The sequence below is a fragment of the Onychostruthus taczanowskii genome, unplaced genomic scaffold, assembly GCF_017590055.1.
Source record: "Onychostruthus taczanowskii isolate IOZ18803 unplaced genomic scaffold, ASM1759005v1 scaffold6, whole genome shotgun sequence".
NCBI lineage: Eukaryota > Metazoa > Chordata > Aves > Passeriformes > Passeridae > Onychostruthus > Onychostruthus taczanowskii.
This window is the reverse complement of record NW_024503679.1, coordinates 13,129,898-13,154,075: the sequence shown is the minus strand read 5'-3', so window position 1 is coordinate 13,154,075 and position 24,178 is coordinate 13,129,898. Positions and strand designations below refer to the sequence as shown.

The following is a 24,178-nucleotide window of genomic DNA, read 5'->3' as shown; positions in this document are numbered from 1 at the left end:
CAGAGGATGAAAATAAAGGTGGCATTTCCCAGTAAATCAGATTATGCCAGCTCTTCTTTTCTACCCCCTACAAATTCCAGCTATAAATTTGATTTCCTAAGCCACTTACATTTCTCTTGAAGTCTCCTTGCTTGACTGCTAGACTCAAGTTTAATACAATCACTCCCATGTCATCTTCTAAACTGTTGGGATCTTCCAGTTTTAAAACCTGTTCAGTAGTTCTACAAGGCAACAGAAAAAAAGAAAAACAAAGAAGTTGTGCATTTATTGACTCCAGTTAACTCGAGTTGATTATTAAAGGTCAGGCTGAGCTGTGCAAATTTCAGCTTCTTGTCTGAAATTCCCAATATTGAGTTTAAATGTTAAAATGGGAAATCTGGAGAGTTCTTTCTTGGTTCTGACAAAATACACCCCCCTTTTAATAATGCAGCACAGTGCTCCTATAGCACTGCTCACTACTCATAACTCTCCATATGCAGGTACACACTGAATTAAGTTACCACTACCTCCACTACACAGAAGAGTGACAGGGAAACTCATCCAAGTGAATCTTCTAATATTAATGGTTTGCATTTGACTCCAGAGATATTTATTCTGCCTTCTTTTAAACCCCCTCCATGACTGTTCCCTTGCTGAAAACAGGAATGCTGGTATTTACCTGGTGGCACTATCTCATGGACAAATTAACATTTCTAGAAATTCAGATACAACAGCCACGGGAGCTACAACAGGGAGAACTCATTTTCCCCCCCTCCCAAAAAAGTCATCGCGCAGCAAGGGAGTATAAAAGAAACAACTAAAACTTGAATTCCTGGCTTCCAGCTCCACACTGAGCCCAAGCAGCAGCAGCAGACAAAAGGCACAGGGCTTGCCTCGGCACTAAATCAGGGCCAGATGCAGCTGCTGCAGGCAGGGATGGATGAGGGGGAGGCTGGAAAAGGGGCACTGGCAACCGGGCAAAACCTCCCCAGCCCCAGAGAAAGGCACCCCACGGGGTCCCAAACCTTCTCTCCCTCTTCCTTCTTCCACCTCCACAAACTGTCCTGGCGTGGCTCTCCCTAAGCAATGCTGCACACAGAAATTCTTAGTCCCTGAACTGGGCTCTGTCCTGGCTGAATTTGAATCCAGTGCATAAGGCTGGATAGAAACATGTGCAGAAGATTTATCTCAAATGATTTCTTTTGAAAACCCCGCTCTTCTATCAAAAATAAGTTTTCACTAATTGAAAAATTCCAAGCCAGAAAAAAAGCATTTCACCACTTCTCTCTGTTTCTCAATTAAGCTGCATTAATAACCTTTAATTAAATGAACTGTTACCTATTGAGTTCAAGTTCAGTGAGCGCCACAGATGCCGAACCCATGAAGTCTGAAGAGGTTAAATCACGATCATACACCTGGTGGCAAAATAAGACAAATATTTCCAATTTTCACATCATAAGCCAGTTTTATCCCGGGCGATGAAAGAAGAGATATTTTAAGCCCTTTCAGTTCAATTTTGTATTTGAAAGATCAAAGCTTAGATATAATTCAGGGATCACTTTCCATCTCCCTGCTTTAATTTGTATTTTTAGCTAAATATTTAACCAGCATTTTGAAAGTATCTTCTTAATATTATGTAAACAGAGACATGTGTGCTGCTATGGATTGTGCCTGCTCCTTTATACTCCACACGACAGCATAATGAAACGCTGCACAAAAATCAGGTACTTGTGCTTACAGATGTTTTAGCAATTAGTGCTCACAACTGGTAGCTTGTGGTTCTGGTAACTGTAACGTAACTCATAACCAGAAAAGGCTTTGCTACTTGTCACGGCTACATCCCAGGTAATAATTCTGCGCAGCCCAGCCAAATTGCACTCCTAAAACGTGCTTCTGAAAATGCCCTTGGTTTCCCTGAGTTTGCACAAGCACGGGGGGAGAGAGGGAGAGAGAGCAGAATTCAGCTCCACGGCTTTAAACAGATCCAGTCAAGGAGTTTTATTTCAAACTTGGGTTTTTGCAGACGGAAAGCAAAACATGCAAGTAAAATCTGGGAAAGACATATGTGCATTTTAATTTGAAATTGCTGAAGCTCTTAAACTGGATTGTGTTTTATGCCGTGCTGCTACAGCGAATAAAAATCAATATGTTTCTAAAGTTGAAAATAATTGCTTAAAAAAATATTGGGCAGTCTTTCAAAAATCTGAGAACGAAACTTACCTTGATCCAGAGGTTTTGATCGAGGGTCTGTATGGGCAGCACAACAGTTTCATCCCAAACTGGGTTGAGGTTCTTGTAGACTACCTTACTTTTGTAAAGAGTTTTGCCATTCAGTTTAAACTTCACATACGGGTCACTTGTACCTGTGATAATTAAAAAATAGATTAGCATCAGCACCGTATGCAACTCCATAACCTTAAACTATATTTTCATAAAATAATTAAGAACAGTTAATTGTAATTACAGATACATGTATATACTTAATTACCCATATAAAAACTGCTCATTCAATCTACAGGCAGAGCCAGAAAGTTGCCCAAAAGCAGGCAACAAAAAAAACTTCATTGTTTGCTTGATCTCTGCTGTTTTATTCTTAAGAACATTAACTGTTGTTTAACAACTCTGTTAAAATTTTAATTTGGTAAAAGAGCAAACGGAAGCAGCATTGAAGCACTATTTACAGGCCAACTAATGACACAGTAGAAAAGAGAAAATGTGATCCTGTGACTAGGAATATATTCAAAGGACCCAAACTCCAAAGCATCGTAACTGGGATAGGAGCTCCAAGGAAACCAGTAACAATAGCTAAAATACCCGTCAGGATTTCATCACTGGTGTCACTTTGCCAATTTACTTAAAACACAATTTGAGGTTTCAGTGAAAAAAACAGCAATGTTATTCATCAGCTCAGGACAAAAACACACAGAGAACAGACTCTGTAAAAACAAGCACTGTCCAGGTATCACGTTTTTCAATCCAAGTGGCACAATTTGCCACAGCAATAATGTCCCCTGTTTTTATGGAGCAGATGTCCATGGACAGAGCGTGAGGCTCGTGCCACTCGGCAGCAATAGAAACACTTGCATCTGTCAAAGGAAAACAGAAGAGGGAATCAACTTTTTATTATTGTTATTATACTGGTGGCATCTGCACTAACACCAACCACCGTGCAGGACACCGGGAAAGAGGGGGAACAAGGCACAGGGAGGATTTAACTAGAGGACGGTTGATTTCGTTATTTATACAGGCTTTGCGAAAAAAAAAAAAAGAAAATCTTCACAGGCTGAAAATAAAGGGGAAAAATCAAACTAAGATATAGCAGCATCTACAATTAACTGAGCCTAGCTGCCATTCACCTGTCATAGCCAGTATTTTCTGTATTGTACGTGATAGTTGGAATTAAACTTCCCCCCCTAACAGTTCAATTTCACTACAAGGGTAACAGCTAAGGTGGTGGTCCTGGCTGGCCCCAGCCTGCAGCGAGGGCTGCTGGAGGAAAAGACTGATTTCTACAGCAGACTTCAGAGTCAGAAATAATCTGAACCTGTCCTCCCTGGTTCCCACTGGCCCGACAAACACACAGCAGTCCAGGATAACCCAGCCTAAGAGCAATACCCAGTCTTGCCAATGATTTGGTGCACCTGTGAGGATGTGAAAAATCCATATTTAAACATCCAAAGCTCTCATCAGTGTTATGTGAAGACAGACTTAAACTCAAGAAAAAACAATCATGTGTAAGCATCTATTTGGAATTAGGCAGCACTGTAAAGAACTGTGCTCCTGGGAGACAGACATATTTCTAAGAATTATAGGAAGTTTTTATTCTGCATTAATTTCAAAAGGGAAGAGTTGTAGAATCTGGTCCATTCTGTGCATAAAGTGTGCTTCACTCCCAGAAGGAAAATACCAGTTGGCTTTCAAATACTGTCTGCAGTTGATCCTTTTTCTGAATAATAAATGTTGAAAAAAAACCACTTTTTTTTTGGTTAAAAAAAAAAAAAAAGCTGTAGACTTCTTAAACAGAATTTTCTTTTTCTTCTCCTCTAAGAGAGACTAATAATAAGGGCCTGATCGAAAGCCAGGAAAGTCAGAGGGCAGCTTTTCATTGTTCCCAGTGGGTTAGGACTAGACCTTTCCCTAAAAATTTCTCAGAACTATGATTATACTCTTACACAAAGCATCCAGCTTAAAACCAGCACAATGTCCAGGAGTGGGAACACACAGATAGATCACAGCCACACAGTGTGGGGGGGCAGCAGTCCTCAGAAGGTGCAGAATTAAGAAATAACAGCACTTAAGTTCTTTGGTGTCACTTCAAAAAGATTTTAAAAAGGCAAAAAATCCTCTTTTATTCACGGGGTAAGCTGGACAAAGGGATCACAGCCACACAGTGTGGGGGGGCAGCAGTCCTCAGAAGGTGCAGAATTAAGAAAAAACAGCACTTAAGTTCTTTGGTGTCACTTCAAAAAGATTTTTAAAAGGCAAAAAATTCTCTGACTTTTATTCATGGGGTAAGCTGGACAAAGCTGCATAATTAAAAGTAAGAATAATAATAATGCCCACAACCTATTCTGTGCATGAAATAGCAACTGGCCAAGACAAGGAAAGCAAGTAATGAAATGAAAGCACGAAGAGACGATGGAGGCAGGTGGTTTATGGCCATAACTCATCTGCTTTTGGCACAGAAAACCCATGAAAAAGGACGAAATCTGAAAAGAGAAAAATAGGAGATACAGAATAAAAGCAAACAGCCAAGTTCAATACCAACAAGCAGAAAACCCCAAGCCCTTTCTCTGAGGACGGAAAGCAAGAAGACTATAGCTAAGTAAGCCTCCCAATTGCATTATTGCTCTGAAAAGCTTTCCAGGTTGTTGCACAGTAAAGGAAAATAAAAGGTGGGGGAGTAGGGAAGGGCTGCCCAGCATTGCTCATGCGAGCCAGGCTTTAGTGATTATTCTCACGTATTTATTTTTAATAAATTCTTCCTTTATATTTACATGTATTTCTATATAGAAACATAAGCATACAAAAGGAATATGTGTAAAAAATATATATAAAAAATGAATATATATAAAATGAATATATATAAAAGGAAAAGATATTTTGTTCACATAAAAATATATATTGAACATTTAAAAAAAAAAAGTGAAATGGGGTGGGGGGAAGCTATAATAAAAAGAGGCCTTTAATTAAATAAGATTGCCACTCTGGGATCAGGCCTTCATGCTTGTCAGCTTACTCTCAAAATAAACATCTCAAAGCAGGGCCTCAGTGGTGTCACTTACTCCAGCAAGGCAGCCTGGGTAATCCCTCGCTATCTTGACAGCTCCATAATGTTCCAGCGGCTTCACGGGTGAGCGGCGGCACCCGCGCCGCGGAAAATATTAATGCGGCGAATTAACAGCGAGAGAGAGGGGGACGGCGGCTTACAAAAGCCAAACAAGGGAAAGGTGTCAAGTTAGCACCGGTGTTAATTGTGAGGGAAAATAATTGTGGCGGGGCGGGGGGTCCTGCGGCGCTCGCCTGTCGGGCTGTCACGGGGGTGACATCTCAACTAGGCGGGTGAGGGATGGGGCGGCACGGCTGCCACATCCTACAAACGGCCACCAGCAGCTGGATTGTCACCTAGGTGGGGGACACAGAGAACCTGGGAGGTGGTGGTGGTCACTGGGGTGAGGCTGGTGGAGAAATGTCAGCTTGGATGTGGCAGCACGGCCCTCACAGCCTGCCTGAGGTTGGTCCCCAGTGGCACCGGAGTGCGGCTGCCAGGTCCCACAAATGATGGGTTGGCAGCTCCGTGCCACCCAGCAGCTGGATTGTCATCTGGGTGGTAGGACACAGAGCACCTGGGAGGTGGTGGTCGTCACTGGGGGGAAGCTGGCAGAGAAATGTCAGCATGCATGTGGCAGCATGCCCCCAGGGCCTGCCCCAGGTTGGTCCCAAGCGGCACTGGAGCGCAGCTGCCAGGTCCTACAAACAACAGAGTGGCAGCTCCGTGCCATCCAGCAGCTGGGTTGTCACCTGGGTGGAGGGACACAGAGCACCTGGGGGTTGGTGGTGGTCACTGGGGTGAAGCTGGGTGGCTGGTGGAGAAATGTCAGAGATGGACGAGGCAGCACGGTCCCCAGGGCCTGCCCCAGGTCAATCCCAAGATGCTGACGTAGCTCTCTGCTCACTGTGTCTGGTTCTGGTTTCCTTTAAGACACCCCAGATTGCATCCAGGTGACCAAAATAGTTGACAGGGAATGAGAAATAGGCCAGGTGGGCAAGCCTCTCCTGATGAGATGAACAGCACAGACTGCAAATTACTGACTGCATTTGAATTCAGGGCTTGAAGCCTTCTGGATCCAAGCTCAGAAAGATGTCTGGGTCTATTAAAAGCTATTTATAAGAGACAATCTACAATCTAGGCAGAAAAACATAACTTTTTTTGAAAAGAGCCTGGTGATGTTAGAGATGAACCAGTCTAAAAAAAGAGGTTTTTGTTTATAATCTTCTTTTAACTGCGACAGAAATGGATAATTTTCTGAAAAAGCCAGACCAATTAAAAAAAAAAAAAAGCTTTTTAGCATCCATTTCCTGGTGAAGGCAACTGAATCAACAACTTTTAAGTATGTGCATGCAGGCTCTTCTGAAAGCAAGGTCTCGCTCACATCAGCTGTACCAGTATCAACAGAGGAATGCATTATTGTTAAAGCCAGTTGAGAATTTTTCCCCCTGAAAATATCTCTGTGCTGGGAAAAGCAAGGTGCTCTGAGGTTAATTTGTATATTGTGCAGTGCAACAAGCAGGTTCTCACACAATAAAACATATGGACAAAATATATATAAAAACCCAAGATAATCTACCTCTCAGCCTAAAGCAAACCAAATAAGAGTAAAAAGGAAGGTTGACCTCTTAAAAAAAAAAATCATTCCATCAGCTAGGCGTCTTCCCCCATGAGAGAAAGAACATTAATCTTGACAGTGATACTCCCTGGAATTCCTTTGCATAATACCAATTTCATTTATATTTTCTTCCACTAACACTAAAAAGCAACGAGTACAGGCAGACCAGACATCATCTAAAACCTGAGGAATTTTCAGTGAGCAAGAAGTTGTTGGGATAGAGCAGCAGAGAAAGGTTTAGTAGCCCAAGAAACTAAACTGTTAAAGGTGTTTTTAAATGGATACTGCTGCCCTCTAGCAGCTACCGAGAGGTGGATCACATCCACTGCTTCAGAACGAGGGAAAAAATAACCCGACAAACCCAGAAAACCCAATATAATTTCAAGCCACACACTGTTTTATGGGAGCAAACTTACTGGAAATGTAGCATATGAAACAAGTCTCGTTCCATAAATAAATAAATAAAAATGACCACCAAATTGCCTTAAAATCTTGAAAAATATCAAAGAGCAGTGTGAAATATAACCAAGACCATCTTAAGTTTTGGTTAAAAAACTAAATTTTAATCTGAAGAAGGAAATTAAGGATTTATTTTATAGGCATGTAAAGAATAAATATCTGAAAATCTTCCTAGAAATAGAATTACTGGAGTTATTTACGACAAGGAGTAAAAGACATTCTAAAATAGAACACACATTTTTCTTTTTAAGTGGAAAACCACTACATCCTAGCAGAGAAACAGCCGAGATCCAGGCTTAAAGGGGAAATCAGAAAAAAAAGTATTCTGCTGGCAGGAAATTCAGGTGATTTTGGAAAGTTTTGTCCCCAGCTAGTTTTACATGGCCAGATGGAAATTAAACATTGCTTGGAAACAAGCAGTCCCAATAGGTTCCAAGGGAAAATAAAACCAACCAGAAAAAGAAAAATACACACAAACCTAAAAAAAAAAACCACCACAAAAAAACCAAATAAACCGAAAAGACCAAAGAAGTGAGAAGAAAGTGTGCAAACACTTTAAGGGAAGGTGAAGGAGGGGAAAAATTGCCTGAACTTAACAGAATGAAAGATGCAGATATAGCACTTTCTATTCAAGACATTTCAGAAACACCAAAACAAAAAAAAAGTGAAGGAACTGAGAAGAACCTATCAAAATGCCATGTGACATACATTAGGGACATGTGACATAAAGCACAGAATTGTCTTTGGTAAGAATTAGTCCAAGTGAACACTGCTTTAGGCACTGGCAAAGGCTCCAAGATCTCCCTGGAGCTTTCTCTTCTGCCAGCTAAACAACCCCAACTCAGCATTGTTTCTTGCATTCTGAGTCTTCACCCAAATAAAATCTTCTTACAAGGTCCCAGAAAGATGCAGTGTGAGCTGCTAATGCAGGCAGGTGCCCCCCAAGACTCAGCACTGACAACTGAGGGAGCTAGAACAGTTTAAGAAACCTTTTTTTAAACTACAATTCTGACACAAGAAGAGTCACAGGGTGGCCTCTGGTCCCAAACATTCTCTTCCTATGCTGCCATTCCAACATTTCCTAATTTAACATTAAAAGGACAGCAAGACATAGAAATTGCTTTTGTTTGAACTCCTCCAGACACATTAATTTCTTTTGTTTGAACTCCTGTTTTTCTGAGGTTCCTGTCTCAGTGCATTCCTTTCCCACACCAGTGCAAGCAGGATGCTCACAGGTATCACTGTGCCCAAGGGCAAAGTTTCAGGCACACACTTTGCACTTCCAGAAACTGGGCTTGGCACAGACAGACGCTCTCAGCACAAGCCCTTGTTCACATCCAAAAAAAACCCATGCAAAACATCCAGAAAATATCCAAAGTAAACATCCAAATGAGTGCTCAGCACCATCCAAACTCTCAGCATTTGTAAATTAGCCATGATTACGCCTTTCAAAAAGAAGTGTGAGAAGTTGCCTAATACATGGCAATAATTAATAAATCTGAAGGCCTAATGATCTAATTGCAGATACCCTGAAAACAGAGAAAGTCTAAATTAATCAGCGTGTTTGCAGAGAGCAATTCAGCCTAATTGCTGTGAGCATTTGCTTTCCAAACAATTACTTGCTCTAAGCTGACAAATACCCAGCAGAGCACACACACATCCCTTCCTCTGGCACTCTGGTATCAGCACAGACCCAGGCAGTGAATCACAGAATGATAAAACACCCTGACTTGGCAAAACCCACTGGGATCACCAAGGTCCTGGATAGCCCAGAGCTATGAGTGTAGGTTCCTGCAGGCTCACTGCTGCTGGAAGTTAAAAGTGTATGTTATTCTACAAGTTTCTTTCCTTTTATTTTGTCCTTGGGAGGCTGATCTGTGGCACAGCTCACAGGAGCCCCCCAGGACCCTGTGGCAGTGGGGGCTGTGAGATGTGAGAGCAGAGGATGATGAGCTGAGCACAAGGACAGCAGGATGCACCCACAGAGGTGTTGCATCTTCTTCCCTTGCTCCCTTCACACTGCCTCCATCGTGAGAGGAAAGGAACAAGAGGAAAACTAAAGTGCAGCAACAGGAAACATATGAAACCTGAAAGGAAGAAACAGAGACGGGGCACAAAGGTCCCGTAAAAAAATCCACGAAACACAAAACCAGGTAGAAAAGAGGCACACACAAAGCTCAGGCTGGAACATGTGGTTAAAAGGGAAAGAAAAAGAAAAAAGACACCAACCACAGCCACATCAGAGAACTGTTTCTTGTAACTACACTGTTTAACAGATGAAAAATGAACTTTAAAAGCACAGGATTTGGAAATGGGAGGGGCTTCTCACCCTCACAGGCACTCAAAGCCCAGTTTCTGTTTACTCTTACAGCAGCAGAGCTGGGTTTGCCACCTGAAGGAAGGCAGCCCTTCCTTACAGCTGTGGCATCACTTTGTTCACTGCTCTGGAAGTGTGACTCGACCAGGAGCAACGTGCACAGCCAGAGCATCCCAGTGCCAAAGGGGAGCAGGACCTTGGAGATTTCTTCAGGTTGACTCAAAGAACCACAAGGCATCACCCTGCCCTGTGAAGATGAACTAGCAGGTGGAAGTGGGCTCCAGCCTCTCCCAGCTCAAAGCATAAAGCTGGACTTCACAAAACAAGGTTCAACAAGGCCCTAAAACCACTAAGGGTGCCACAAGATGCCAACACTCAAAGCAGCGGTGATTTTATTTAATGCCAAATGAGGTACAGAATAATCATCTCTCTGTTCTGCCAAGCTGCTCCAGTGCTCCACAGATTTTAATTTAAAAAATACATTTCTGCTTTCTTACTACCTGCAGCATTAAAATTACACAGATGCAAACTCCTTGCCATCACTGAAACACATTTAGTAACAATAATACTATAAAAATACATTTAAAAAATTAAACTTCTCGGGTGCTGTGTAGGTACACACATACATAACCTTCAATGTTTGGCTCATCCCCTACAAGAAGTATAAATGTAAGACCCATGCACTGCCTAATATTGGCCCCAAAGGCGCACACAAGTAACATGCCAAATTTACCATCTGCTTAGGCAGTTTCTGCTGTGTGACTGGGTGAAACTATGAGCAAGTAAATCACACTCCAAGCAAGCTGATGACCAACAGGTGACACCTCTCTCATCCTGCATCCCTAGACAGGACACTGATTTTGACCCAAAAAAAAGAGTTTCTGGAGCTTCTCTACTTTCCACCAGAACCAAGATCCTTCTCCAGCAGCACTTGGACTCCTTGGCTGGGGCACGTATGTTGGGTCTTGCTGTACAGAGGCTTTTCCTTTCACTTAGTCTTCAAAAAATAGAAGAGGCGAAGAAAACACTGAAACTCTGATTTATTTTTCTTTTCTGCATTGTTTTGCAATTTAGAGGAAGCACATCCATCTCTGAACCAGTGTCCTGGGCTGATGCAGCCTCTCTAAAGAGAGCAGTACAAGGAGAGGAGCTGCAGAAAGTCACATGAGAGACACAAGAGACAGATAAAAAGCAATACAAGAAGTAAAAAGTGAAGGAAAAAATACGAAAGAGCAGATGTTAACAGGATTAATATTATGAAGGGGAAAAAATGTAGTAAAAATCTGGTAAAGTGAAGGAGGAATTTATATCACACCAAAGGGAACATATCCTGGAAAGAGCAGTACATAGTGAGGCAGAGTCAGAAAAAAATACTGGGAAAGTTGGAAAAAAAGTGAAGTAGGCAGTTCTAAATGGAACTCCTGCTCACCTTTACTTGGCCCAGCATAATTATTCCCTAATTAATAACTTAAGGATACAATGAGTAAATTCAGGGAAAAACCTGTGAATTTGATGAGTAGTGCCAGGATGACTTTTAGCAATAGCCCTTTCCAATGTCAGAAATTTCTCTCCTTGGTCACACAGCTTAGATTTATTTTTACATGTACACACAGATAAATACTTCTAACAATGGGACAAAACAGAGGCAGAAGCAGACTGAACATGAGCACAAGAGACTTTTCTCAGCTGCCAGGAGAGGGCATCACCCACCCACACTGCAGCCCCTAAGCCTGAGCTATTTAAACTGTTGTAAAATAAAATTAAGGGGAAAAGTGCAAATATGAGAAGACAGCAGGACACCATACTTAAATACCATTTTCTTTATCTTTATGTAGATAAAGAAACTCCCTCAAAAAAATGTAAACTGATGGGTTAGATAACTGCTTTGAGATTTTTTTGCAGATAAATCACTGATCGCACAATAAATGAAAATTAAAATTTAGGAAAATTACAAGACTTATGGTGAACATTATTTAGGCTAAAGATGCTGGGGCATAAACTCTCCAGTCAGTCTGTGTGTATATTTTGCTAAATTCAAATTATTCAGAGCACACTGATACACCCCAGCACAGCAGCTCAAACCAGCACCAGGGTGGGGGCAGAGGAGGGAAGCCACACACTCCCAGCCCACAAGTTATCTCTGGGGCTTTCTCACACTGAAGAGATGAGCAGAGCTGACAACCTCCTGCATTCAAAGGCACACTGAGAAAGCCCAGTGGCTGTAGGTCAAGCCCCAGCATCACACAAGGATGTCACATAACCAGAGTGACAGCAGAGCCCTGTAACGATGGGCATCCACTGTGGGCTTTTTATTTTTTTAAGGAGCCACTACTGCAGCATGGTGGTGACTGATGAATAATCATTAGGGCACTGTTTCCTCCCCTCCTGCTGCTTGTGCAATAAAAAGCAGCAGTTTTACTGAAGGAAGCATCCCCTCACATACTTAGTTTACTAAATGAGAGGTCATTTACCACAAAGCAAAAGAGACTCGTCCAAAGGGATTTTTTATGCCCTTATGTTGTTTCCCTGTGTTAGTTTACTAAATGAGAGGTCATTTACCACAAAGCAAAAGAGACTCATCCAAAGGGATTTTTTTACCCCCTTATGTTGTTTCCCTGTACTGTCCAATGCTTCACTAAGGCAAGCATTTGCTTTCTTACACAACAAAACACAGCCTAGAGCAAAGTATGCTCTGTCTTCTCCAGAAATACTACTTTGCTGGAATTGCTCATTTCTAGCATCTTTTTCCTAGGAGAAGTTGGATGTGTCCTGGCTTGTGCAGCCTGCTAGTAAAATCTGATCAACTGCTACACTGTTAGGAAATACAGGCTTTTGTATAACCACTACAGATCTTAATCTATGTACTGGTTCACTCCTTCCAAAAACTGGTAGGAAAGACAAGCATACACTCAACTAAAAGTTACTGTTTTGTGAAGCCATGGAAAACTAGCATGAAAAAAGTTAACTGAGGTACCAGACAACAAAAATCCCAACAAGCACCTCATGTGAAATCAGACAGGTCCCTCCAGGTGCAAACCTTCACAGGCCTTTAGGCTGTGCAAGCTGATTTTGTTTAAAACCAAATGAAGAAACCCCATGGCCTCACCTCAAAAGAAGCTACACAGACAATTTGCAAGACAAAACTAACAGAACTGTTTCCACATGCAGGAAAAAAATATGAAATCAAGCCTGGACATATGGAAGAGCTCTCTGACAGGTTCAGATTGAAGGTCCTGCCTCAGGGTCCTACAGGCTGCACAGAGCCTCTGGCAGGACAGCTCTTCCCTCCACAACAAGTGACTGGCTGCTCACAAGCATTTCTACTCCCGCTTTCAACATCCCCAATAAAAGCCAGATAAATCAAGCCTGGACATATGGAAGAGCTCTCTGACAGGTTCAGATTGAAGGTCCTGCCTCAGGGTCCTACAGGCTGCACAGAGCCTCTGGCAGCACTTCCATCCACAGCAAGTGACTGGCTGCTTACAAGCATTTCTACTCCCACTTTCAACATCCCCAATAAAAGCCTGGTTAAGGGAAGGTATTTACACTTTTTTTTTTTCCAGGAATTCCGAAAATATTTTACTATTTATTTGATATGTCATTTGAGGGTGGGGTTTTGGGTTTTTAGGATGCCGTCATTGCTCAGTCACATCCCAGGTTAGAGAGGATTGTTGGCTTACAGCTCTGCTCCTGTGGTTCCCTCCTTTTATCAACATCTTTGCAGATAACCCCAAAAGCACTCCTAAGAGCAGCTCCATCATTTAATAAACCTCAATTATCTCTCTGGAGATTTTTTTAAGTTCAAATAGAATTCCTTGCAGTTCCTGAATGGGTACAGGTGCTAAGGGCAGCCAAGAAGGAGCTTTGCAGCTGCACAGGCAGAGGGCAGCTCCCTCCCCTGTGTATCCAGGGTGGATAAACCCAACCTCTGAGTGCTCTGACCTGCAGGAGAGACACAAGACCATGACTTGCTGCACTGCAGATAAGCAGCCAGCTTGCTGCCAAACTGAGATCAGTGATAAAGGAATGAACAAAGTGATAAAGTGTGTGAATTCCGCAGGAAGCCAGAGGGAAGGTGGGGCTCACCACAGCGATCCCTGATAACCAGGTTCCTGCCTTCCTTCAGGTGGATGGTCAGCAGGTAGGCAAAGGGGCTGGGCAGCTCACTCAGGCAGTCGTTTGCTTCCTCCAGAGCCTAAGGAGAACAAAGGAATCAGTCACACACCTCTTGAAGCAGATCATAAATGAGGCAGGTGTGCTCCCAGTGCCACTGCAGAGACAAAGTTCTGCTCTTTCCTTAGGGCAATCTTTGACAGAAAGGAAAAAAAAAAAAAAAGAGGGAAAAGAAAAAATATTTCTTTCCCAGGCTTTACTTCACTAGGCAAGTAGCTAAGTATCAGCATCAAGTATGTTCAACAAAGCACCTGAAAATAAGTGGTGATATAACAATCACAAATGCCTGCACAGGTTTTCCAAATCCTATCAGCTCATTTTTTTCTGAGCTGTTTCTTGTGCTATTCATAGCATCTCTCAAGTTGGAAGAGACCTCTAAAGATCATCAAGTCCTTTGTAACCACCTGATAACCTCAGGAGGAAGAACACATTTCACACAGCTGCTGAGAGGAGAGCACAGCACTTCTTTGTGCAGCTCCAAAAGAGAGAAGGCCAGTGGCAGGCAGTGCAGGCTGTGAGCTTTAGCAGAAGCAAACTCAAGAGGATTTTTGCTCATCAGAGGTGCTGCCACAGGGTTACACAGCTCAGCATCATCCTCCAACTGGAACACTCGGTGAAAACAGCTCTGGACAGCACTTGGGAGATTATCAGAGGGCAAAAGTAGAGAAGTTCATCCACAAAGCAAACATGTTTTACATGAGAGTAGCAAGTCACAACTGCCAGGGCCTCTTCACACTGCCCTAAAACTCATTTTGCTATCTGCCAAAGCTTACAGCTGTGTTATTTGCTGTATTTACTTTAATCCAGTTTGTTCCTACACTGTCATTTGAGTATTCATGGTGCTGCTCTCATCAGTTACCAGTACAATATAGATATTATAGAGTACTTCAAAAATCCAGAACATTTGGGTCTATTCAAAATTAGCAACCACTCTGAACGACTAAAAACTCAAACAACAAAAACACAAACCCACCACTAAATAAACAAATCCCCCACAAACTGAAACACCCCCCCACGCAAAAAAAAAAAAAAAAAAAAAAAAAAAAAAAAAAAAAAAAAAAAAAAAAAAACACCACACTGGGCAAATCTCTAGATGGGTTCTTCACCTGATGAGTTTTTGAATTTGTGAGAAGCAAAGAACCTAAATCTAAAATAAATTGTGTTTCTGATCAAGCTTCAAAATGACAGGACTTACCATTTGGTCATCAAAGTTTTGAGATGATAGGGAAGAGTCAAAATCCATTTCTCCACATGGGTACTATAAAACAAAAGATACAATGAATTGGACAACAATAGAGGAAAGAAAATGCTCCTAGCATCACTCAAGAAATTACTCATACATACATGTAATGAATGAAATGCTCTTACTTATGCTTACAGATAATTTAAATATATATTTCTTTTTCCTGTTTTACAGTAACTGCTCTTAGTCTCTTGAGTTTAATCCAGGAAAAATAAGTGCCTGCTTCCAGCTAGGAATAAATTTCTTCTTCTCCTCCTCAGCACTGGGTGCTGAAGGTTCTTATCACAAAACTCTCCTGATGTCTGAAGGTTGTTGTGTCTGCCAGCCGGCTGCTCTCACTTTACCACAACTTCTCCTTCACCACACAAAAAGCAAGTTCCACTTAAAGATTTTTTTAAATAGTTTTTTTAACTTGGTTTGGTGTTTGGGGGGGTTTTTTGTTGTTTGTGTGGGGGGGTTTTTTTGTGTGGTTTAAAAAAAAAAATGCTCATGGGGAAAGTTAAACAGAAATTGTCAAGGGGAAAGGTGTCCTTGCTTTGGATGAGTTAATTTCCTTGTAGTAGTTGGTACAATGTTCTGTTTTGGATTTAGGGTGAGAAGAATGTTGATAACACACTGATGATTTCAGTTGTTGCTGGACAAGTACTGTCCCTCTGCTGAGGAACTGGCTGGATATCAGTCAGTAGGTGATAAACAATTGCACTGTGCTGACTTGTTTTGAATATTTTAACTGTTGTATCATTTCTATAAAAATATTAATTCATTTTAAATATTAGATAAAATATATAATTAATATAATTAAATTTTTAGACTTTTGTGTTATAATACCTTAATATTATAATACACAAAATATTATTAAAGTAATTACTTCTTCCATTTCTGTCCTTATCTCAACGCACAAATTTTACCTTTTACCCCCAATTCTCTCCTGCACATGATGGTTCCCACTGAGCAAGGAATAAGAGAGAAACTGTGTGATATTTAGCTGCCTGGTGGGTTAAACCCACCAGAGAAAATAAAACTACAACAAACATGTAACTTCCCCCAACTTGCTGCAATAACTGGAAGATCCAAAGGATTTTTTAGGAGAGGAAGTTAAACATTTCTTCCTAAATACTGACTCATCCAAAACCTTGAGGGTACAGTGGCCGAGCATGGAGTCTGTCTGAAGTGATTCATCAGCCAGGACACCTCTGATGCTCCTCTGGCTTCTCCAGGAGCCCATGACCATCATCTCAGCTGAGGATGACCAACATGCCTGGGAAACTCCTCTGGTCTGATGCAGGGCAGCCGCAGCCCATTCGAGCACAAAGATTTATTTATTTATTGCTAAGGGCAATCTGGGTCTGCAGAAATGCACACAAGGTGGAATTCGATCCTCATGTGAAAGTGTGGGAACATCCAAACCTCTCCAATGAGAGCAGCATTGTGTGCAGCACTACAGAAACATTTAAAAGGCAACCAGCTCCTGCACCAAAGTACATAAATCTTAGCTGTATTGACATGCTGAAATAAACATAAATACCTTTATGTAATTCTTTTCCTCCTCTTCCTGCAAATACATATTACATATCAGGAAGTACAGTAATCCAGCATTGCAAGTAAGATTTCCCTTGCACGACAGACAAAATCTAACTTTATGGTTCCCACAGCCATCATAACTTGGCCACCTTGCAAAAACACATTAAAAGTGGAAAAATTATCATCATAAAGAGCAGCAGAAGAATTTTCTCACACAACAGAGCTGAGTTACAGCTGCTAGGGGAACCCTAACTTTGAATTTTCTGACTAGTATGCATAAAATCTCACTCATGTGCATTAAACTTAGTGTTTCTTGGAGTCTCTGGCTTCACAGTAATCTCCTTCAGGCACCATCATTGGCACTGGTAATGGTCTCTCTTTACAGCTTGTTTTACATAGCACTAACATGGGATCAAAGAACTGCATTGAAATTATAGTAATTTTTAAAGTGCTGTCATGGCTAGCTTGACATCATTTATAAAAAAAAATTACCCTCAAAATTATGATTTTGTCTTCATTCTGTTTTTTGTTTACTTGCATTACATCCACAGATACTGAACAATTATAATTTTAAACAGAAAAACTTGTTGGTTTTTTTTTTTAATTTCAGCTCCACATTATATAAATTACTGTTATTCTAGGTAGCTAACTGCAGTGAGATCTCTGAATATAGATAAAAGTCTTGGTGAAAACATGGTCCTGAAACCTTGATTTTATCGAACTACAGTGACACTTCTCAACTTTAAACAAAACTGGCCACACCCAGGGGGGTCACAGCCCCAAATATATTTGCATGAAAACAAATCAAGCAAGAGTAGATGCATGAATATATATAAATTGAAAGTTCTTCTTGACAAGCGTTTCCACCTCTGCCTCCCTTGTTTTCTGCAGAAGAATTATTCAAAATACAAAACCACTGAGAGCATCTGCAACAGGACAAGGCTTTGGGCTGCCCAAATTTGTCCTAAACCAGGACAGTGACTCACTGCGAAGTGGTGGCAAGGAGATAAAGAGATATCAGAGCACTTCAGCAATGGCACATGGCCATGGACAAAACCCAGTGGGAACAAAAAAAAAAAAAAAAAAAAAAAAAAAAAAAAAAGAAGGTATAGCAGGATTCAACACAACTTCACCTGCTTCTTCAGCCTTGCCATGCAATGGGGAACAGAGAGCAAACCTCTGACAAATGGAAAGATGGTACCTGTGGGCAGAGCCTTGGTGAGGATGGGCTGTGCTGAGCACCCCAGCTCTGCAGGGGAGTTCAGACAAGTGACAAAACCACAAGCACATGCTGATCTCACCCGTGAGGATCTCACAGTATCAGGTGGCCAAAGACAACCAGGAAATGCGTAGGTGGCATGTGACAAGCAATTCAGGGGGGAAAGAAGCTCAACCTACATTTCTGCTTTTTGTAGTTTGTTTTGTTCCAGGGATCTGCCTTCCTTCGGATTTACCTCCCTGGGCAGGGAGTGATGCTCACACGAGAACAATGGGAACTCTTGTGCTCCGCAGAGCAACCCCACCCAGCACTCAGGGACCAAAGTCCTCTGTAACAAACTATTCCCATCCGAGGCACACACAACACAAATCCGGTTACTGTTCAATTAAGTACAAGCAAAGCTGATTATTGAAGCTGTCATAGAATCATAGAATACTGAGAAGGCTTGGGCTGCTATGGACCTTACACATCATTTAGTTCCACCCTCCCTGCCATGGACACCTTCCAATATTGAATTTGTTTTTCACCAGATTCAATATCATTAAATTTGCTCAATACTCCTTACTCATTTCTACTTTCTTTTGCTTCACTCTCTCCTTTTATTCTCGAGGAAAAAGATCTTTATAAGTTGCTGGAGGCTGATTACAGTAAGGGAGCATATTCACACAGAGAGATGATTTGCCATACAAGTAAATACCAAATGATTTACACACACCAGCAAATACAGAAATACACATTTAGGGAAAGATGTAAGTGCTGCAGAAAATAAGCCACTCAGACTGTGCATCTGGATGAAACTTGACTTGAGGTGAAGCTATTTCATCACTATACAGGTACTTCATTCTCCTAGAACACTATTAACTTCGTTGTGCTGAGGTAGATTTTAGATTAGGGTTTCTGGCATACAACAGCAGGAAAAAGCTGCTGCTGGAAAAACTTCCAAAATAACAAGAGGCCACATAGTTACCATATACCGAGTGATGTGCTACAACTTTTGAGCAACGTTTTGAGCAGAGAAACAAAGCACTGTACTATTTCAGTCGCTTTTCTTAAGTAGCCCTCAAAATAATGAACACTCCAGCAAGATGAAACCAATTTGTGAACAATTTAGCAACCCTAAACCGCAAGTGATGGTCAGTAACTACCAGTCTGACACTTTGCATCACAACAGACTGGGAGCAAACACACATTTGGCAGGAATACACAGGCCTCTGAGATGCAAAAGAAGCAGTTGATATCAGAAAGGACCACTTTCCCCACATCAGTGCTAATCGTCCTTTTGAAGGTGCAGTTAAAAACCAATTAACCTGTGAAATCCCTATTCCCAAGGGAGGACTTGGAACAAAAAACGCTCAGTTCCCATTTTGGCATCTTTGATGACTACAGAGGCAGCTCCCACAACTGCAATAATCAGGTAATGAGAAAAAGGCCTCAGAAAGTTCAAAGTGTAACCTTCCCAGAGAAGACTCAACAGGAGTAGACATACTTCCACAAAATCTAACTAAAACAAATTTTGCCTGAAGCATTTCCTGCAGCCACAATCTTCACCTGCTGTCGATATAATGAAGCTATCATAGAGCTCCTCAGGATTCCCAATTTGCTCAGGCCAGGCAGGAATTAGTTTCATGACAGTATTGGTCTCTGATCCTCCTGAGACATAATGTCCAAACACAAATACTGGCCACAAAGCAGGGGGAAGGAAAGGGGGACAAGACAGTGCAGAGAAAACATTTTAGTTTTTCAACCTCCTTCAGTCATCACCACAAAAATCAAAAAAACAGTCTTGAGAATGATGCTACATGTTCTGTTCCCTATCATGTTCTTGTTTTCGTTAATTTCAGGAACAGGCAGAGCTCACAGCCATCTTTCACCTATTGCCTTTATCAGTCTTGAGTGGGTGGATGGCAAATTGATTGTACTACATAGAAATCCTGGTAACTATATTAACTAGAAAGCAAATGTATCAGCACCTCAATTCAGAGCTCAGAGAACTGCAACAACTTTTGATTTGAGCAAGCAATTCCAACAGATCTGGAAAAATCTGAAGTGTCATTACAAATAATAGAAGAATTATAAAAACTAAAAAATTTGAGCAATGTTATTTGCAGCCCCAGACTGACAGGAAGGATAGCTGAATTAGTCTTGAATAACGTGTATAAAGTTTAGGCTTATTTGCATTGCTCATTCATTCCTTGAACGGAGCCCCCTCCTCAAAGAATAGTTCAGATGGGAAAGGATCTTAAATCTCACCTCATTCCAGCCCCTGCCATGGGCAGGGACACCTCCTATTACACTAGGCTGCTCAGAGCCCTGTCCAGCCTGGCCTTGGTTGGATCCTCCATCCCTTTATAAGCCACAAAATTAAGGAGAAGCACAAGGAGCCCACAGGAGGTGGGGACTGAGCCCCACTGCTGCTCCAGCACCCACCTCTGTCCCCTCCTCGCTCAGCGTGGCGCTCAGCCGGGAGCTCTGCAGCAGGTCAAAGAGGTCCTCGCTGGATCTCCTCTTCTTCCCCTCAGACACGGGGCTGCCCCCAGCCTCAGCTCCTCGTGAGGACACCAGGTGAATGCCCACAGCTTGCGTGTCCGGGGGGGTGACTGTCACCTCCATCCGCGTCCTCTGCTGCGACGCCCACAGCCAGTCCTCTCCCACTGCCTTCACCGAAGCGTTTCTGCTCTTCAGGGACACCACAGACCTGGAAAAGCTCTTGGGGGAGCAGCTCGACAACACCTGAGCACTGGAGTAAGTAGTTTCTTCTTCTTCTTCTTCTTCCATGAGAGTCTCCACCTCCAGCATGTCAGGCACTGACACGCTGAGACAGCGGTCCAAGGAGTGGCCCTTCCTCTCCAGCATCTTGCCAGACCTCTTCTTCGTCTTCCTCACGCTCAGGTTCCGCAGGAATGGCCGGGTCTTCTGTTTCAGGGATCCCCACACGGATTGTTTGTCCAAGTCCATGGCTGCAAGGGGAATCTCAGCAATGCCTCCTGCACAGAACAGCTTCAGCGATCCCCAGGGTGACTAAAAGGAACGTAGGAAGGAGGCAAGTCAATCACAAAAGTGAACAGCCGCTCAAGACTATGATTCATGTTGTCTCATCTTAAAACTTTCAGTCATTTCTCTGAACAGTTAAAACAGAGCATGTCACATTAGTAAGTGCTTCCAAATACAATCTGGTGGGTAGGTTTGATTATTTAGGAGGAAAACAGCCAGAGCAAGTATTTATTCCTACACAAAAATGCAATGTCTGCCCACTACTTCATTATTTCTAAGAGGGGACATTATAGTTCTTCTTCTGTCAAGCCCTTATTTGTGAAAACTTGAGATTCATCCAATTTGAAAATGTTTCTGTACAAAGCTTACTGACGGGAGTTAGATCGTGATAATGCAAGCACACAAAACTTCCTGGCAAAGCTGGCACTGACATTTCTGCTGCCACTTTCCCAGGCCATGCACGGCTTTGTTGGTTATTCCCAAGGCTACACGGCTTCTTGCAGGATGTGTTGTTTACAGATATGTAAAACAGCTCCACAAACTAAGTAGCTGAGGCAGAAGAGAGGACATGGAACTTGAGGAATCCCAACCAGGACCCCAATACACTCCCTTACATTAACCCAATTGAGAGAAAAATAATACAAAAATGGATGGGTGGGTCACTTTTGAAAACCAACTGGTGGGCTCATCTTTGAGCTGATTCATAGTGAGTGTTTACACAGCAGAGAGGGTCAGGAACAAAAGAGCTAAAATAAAATCACTTACTGTATGTGCATCGTAAGGGAACAGGGACACCTCTGTGCACAGGAATATCCTCACAGACAGACTCTTCTGTGGTTAACAGGTGAGCAATCATCCTTACTCTGTGAAAAGAGGTGGTCAAATTCATCATCAAAACCCAGTAAGGAAAAAGCTGGTGAAACCTGCAGATTTATTCCTTTACAGTCACACACACAGAGATTACAGTACATACCCATGTCCTCAGAAATATACACCCATTAACTACATGAGGGCTGTTCTAAACTCACAGCATGTTTACCTTCTAACTATTGTATAATCGACAAAAAAATTACTTCCCACTGCTTTTCTGATTACTAGGAAAAACACCAGGACAGGCAACAGAAACACAATTGTTAGATTAATGCACGCAGAGAAATTACTGCCTGCTTTCAAAGAAATCTACTCTTGCATTCATTAATTTGAATGAGGCTGTATAACCAGTTACTTAATAACTTATTTAAATAACTTTATGACTAACCTCACCACACTTGCAGAGTGTTCAGGAATCTAAAAAAATTCTCTAACTGCATTGCTGTCTAACTAAAGCTGCACAATCCTCCCCTCCCCATTTATACTGGCAAATAAAGAATATCACTATTATTATATTCAACACAATAAATAAGCTCAATGGCATTGCATGCATTCACAAGTCAATAACAGGTTTTGCCCAAACAGGAAAGCATGTTAGTATAGATGTATCAGCTTAACATAGCCACAATATCAAAGTGCACATGGACAAACTGAAATTGGGTTTTTCCCTTACAGCACCACTATGTAAAAACAGTTGTCTGAACCTCACAGAGGAACATTTCACGCAGAAAGACCCACCATGCCTTTGTATTTCTCACTGAACTCAGGCTGAAGAACAACAGATTTACAGAGGGAGGAGAAAAGCCATCAATGTCAGCCCAGTTTGACTGGGGATGGAGGGAGGGATGCCTGTGCTGGAGCAGCACCCGATGCCCTGCACAGCCCCACAAGACATGGCTGGATTTGCTCACACCAGCTGAGAGCTTTCACTGAGGCCCTTCCCAGTCTCCATAAAATCTTGACAAGGCAGCCACAGCCTCCCTGGCACTGTTCACGTGCCAGGAACAGAAGTTATTGGGCTAAACACGTTTGCACAAAACATTATGAAACACGCTGCTGGGAGTCATTTAAACAACTCATCTTCTGCTACTGCTCTCTGCATGGCTCGCCTACTTGTACTGAAACCTGCTGGAGCCAAGATGCTGCAAATTAAGGCAGAGCCCAGCTCAACATCCACTTCCCAAGGCACTTACTGCTTCCCATTCCCTTCCTGTTATTCTCCACCCCTCTCACTTTGAGGGCCCGCTGCCGTTGTTTTTATTTTGTTTGCTTTAGATTTTGTTACCAAGGAGCAGACTTATTCCTGTAGGTTTTTCCAGTTGCTTTCCCCAAGTCAAATGTTCTTTTTCCCAGCTAGATTGCCTCAGTTGCTGATTAGAAATGCCCATTCTACAACAGACCACACTATATCTCTGATATCTACCTGCATTTAACCCACAGTGGGCAGAGTCCTCTTCAAGCCCAGCAGAAACACAGTGGAATCAAAATGTTAAAAAAATTTTAAAAGTGGTTTTGTCAAGACAGCAGGGATGGCTCCACTGAGCTGCCACCTCACAGCTGCCACACCGGAGCAACACATCAGTGATATTTGCTGCACAGGAAGCAGCAGGTTGTCTGACTGAAGCCACAGAAGAAATAAGCCCATCCCTGGTCACTGGATTGTCTGGAACTTAAACTGTACTCTGCCCCTGAACCTCTGCACCCACATTCCTGCTGCAGCTACAACTTCTCTTATAAAAGTATTGTATTTACAAATAAATCAACCCAAATGACGGCTATGATACACAATTGACAACAAATGCACAATGTGCTCTCATCTGAGAAAAGGATAAATACAGTCTGAAGGGCAAATGCACTCTGACATCAGCCATCTGCTTTTTCACTTCCTCAGCTCAAGAAGAAGACAGAGAGATCAGCACCATGACAAGAAATGTACCCTAGGGAGATCACTGGAAGACTGGGAATGGGGATCACCCTTCTCTAAAGTGGTGCTGGAGCCAAAATTGCTGGGGCCAGCCCATACTCACACATACAACTCTTCTTTTTTCCCACATCAATTTCCTCTGCTTTCCTCTTCCATACAGAAGAGCATCAATAGAAATACTTTATTTTGAAGAGAGAGAAATTCTCCAATGCATGTAGAAAGTGTGCCCTTGGTACCAACATGTTGTTATGTAGTCCTTATCCTCCACAGGCCAGAAATTTTCTCTCTTCCTTCCTCAGCCTCAGAAGTTCATGGCCAACTGTATTGCCAAATATTCACAAAGCAATCACAGGGAAAAAATGTATTTTGCCAAATTCTTGGTCTAAGCTTGGCCTCTATTCTTCCCCTTTCAAAGGCACATTGTAGCAAAAATCTGCAAACAGAAAACATTCAAAGAGACACACTTCCTATTATCAATTTAACTCTGTTGATTTAATTGAATAGCTCCTTGTTCTTAGGTATCAAGAAAAAGATCATGTTTTTAGTCTATCTCCTTCAGCTTTCTCTTTAATATGCTGCCAAATCTCAAATGCTC

At 42.1% G+C, this 24,178-nt stretch overlaps 1 protein-coding gene across 1 annotated transcript in view; it reads right to left on the bottom strand.

The window, feature by feature from the left end:
• The window catches only part of MCTP2 (multiple C2 and transmembrane domain containing 2), a 100,086-nt gene extending 79,276 nt beyond the window's left edge, over positions 1–20,810 (bottom strand). The window contains exons 1-6 of the mRNA XM_041418621.1: positions 20,226–20,810; positions 15,011–15,073; positions 13,729–13,837; positions 2,200–2,342; positions 1,318–1,394; positions 110–221 (exon numbers count right to left, since the gene is read on the bottom strand). Of these exons, the coding sequence (XP_041274555.1) occupies positions 110–221; positions 1,318–1,394; positions 2,200–2,342; positions 13,729–13,837; positions 15,011–15,073; positions 20,226–20,753 (1,032 nt within the window). The 5' untranslated portion in view covers positions 20,754–20,810. The remainder of the gene's footprint in view (positions 1–109; positions 222–1,317; positions 1,395–2,199; positions 2,343–13,728; positions 13,838–15,010; positions 15,074–20,225) is intronic.
• Positions 20,811–24,178: the final 3,368 nt, after the last annotated feature.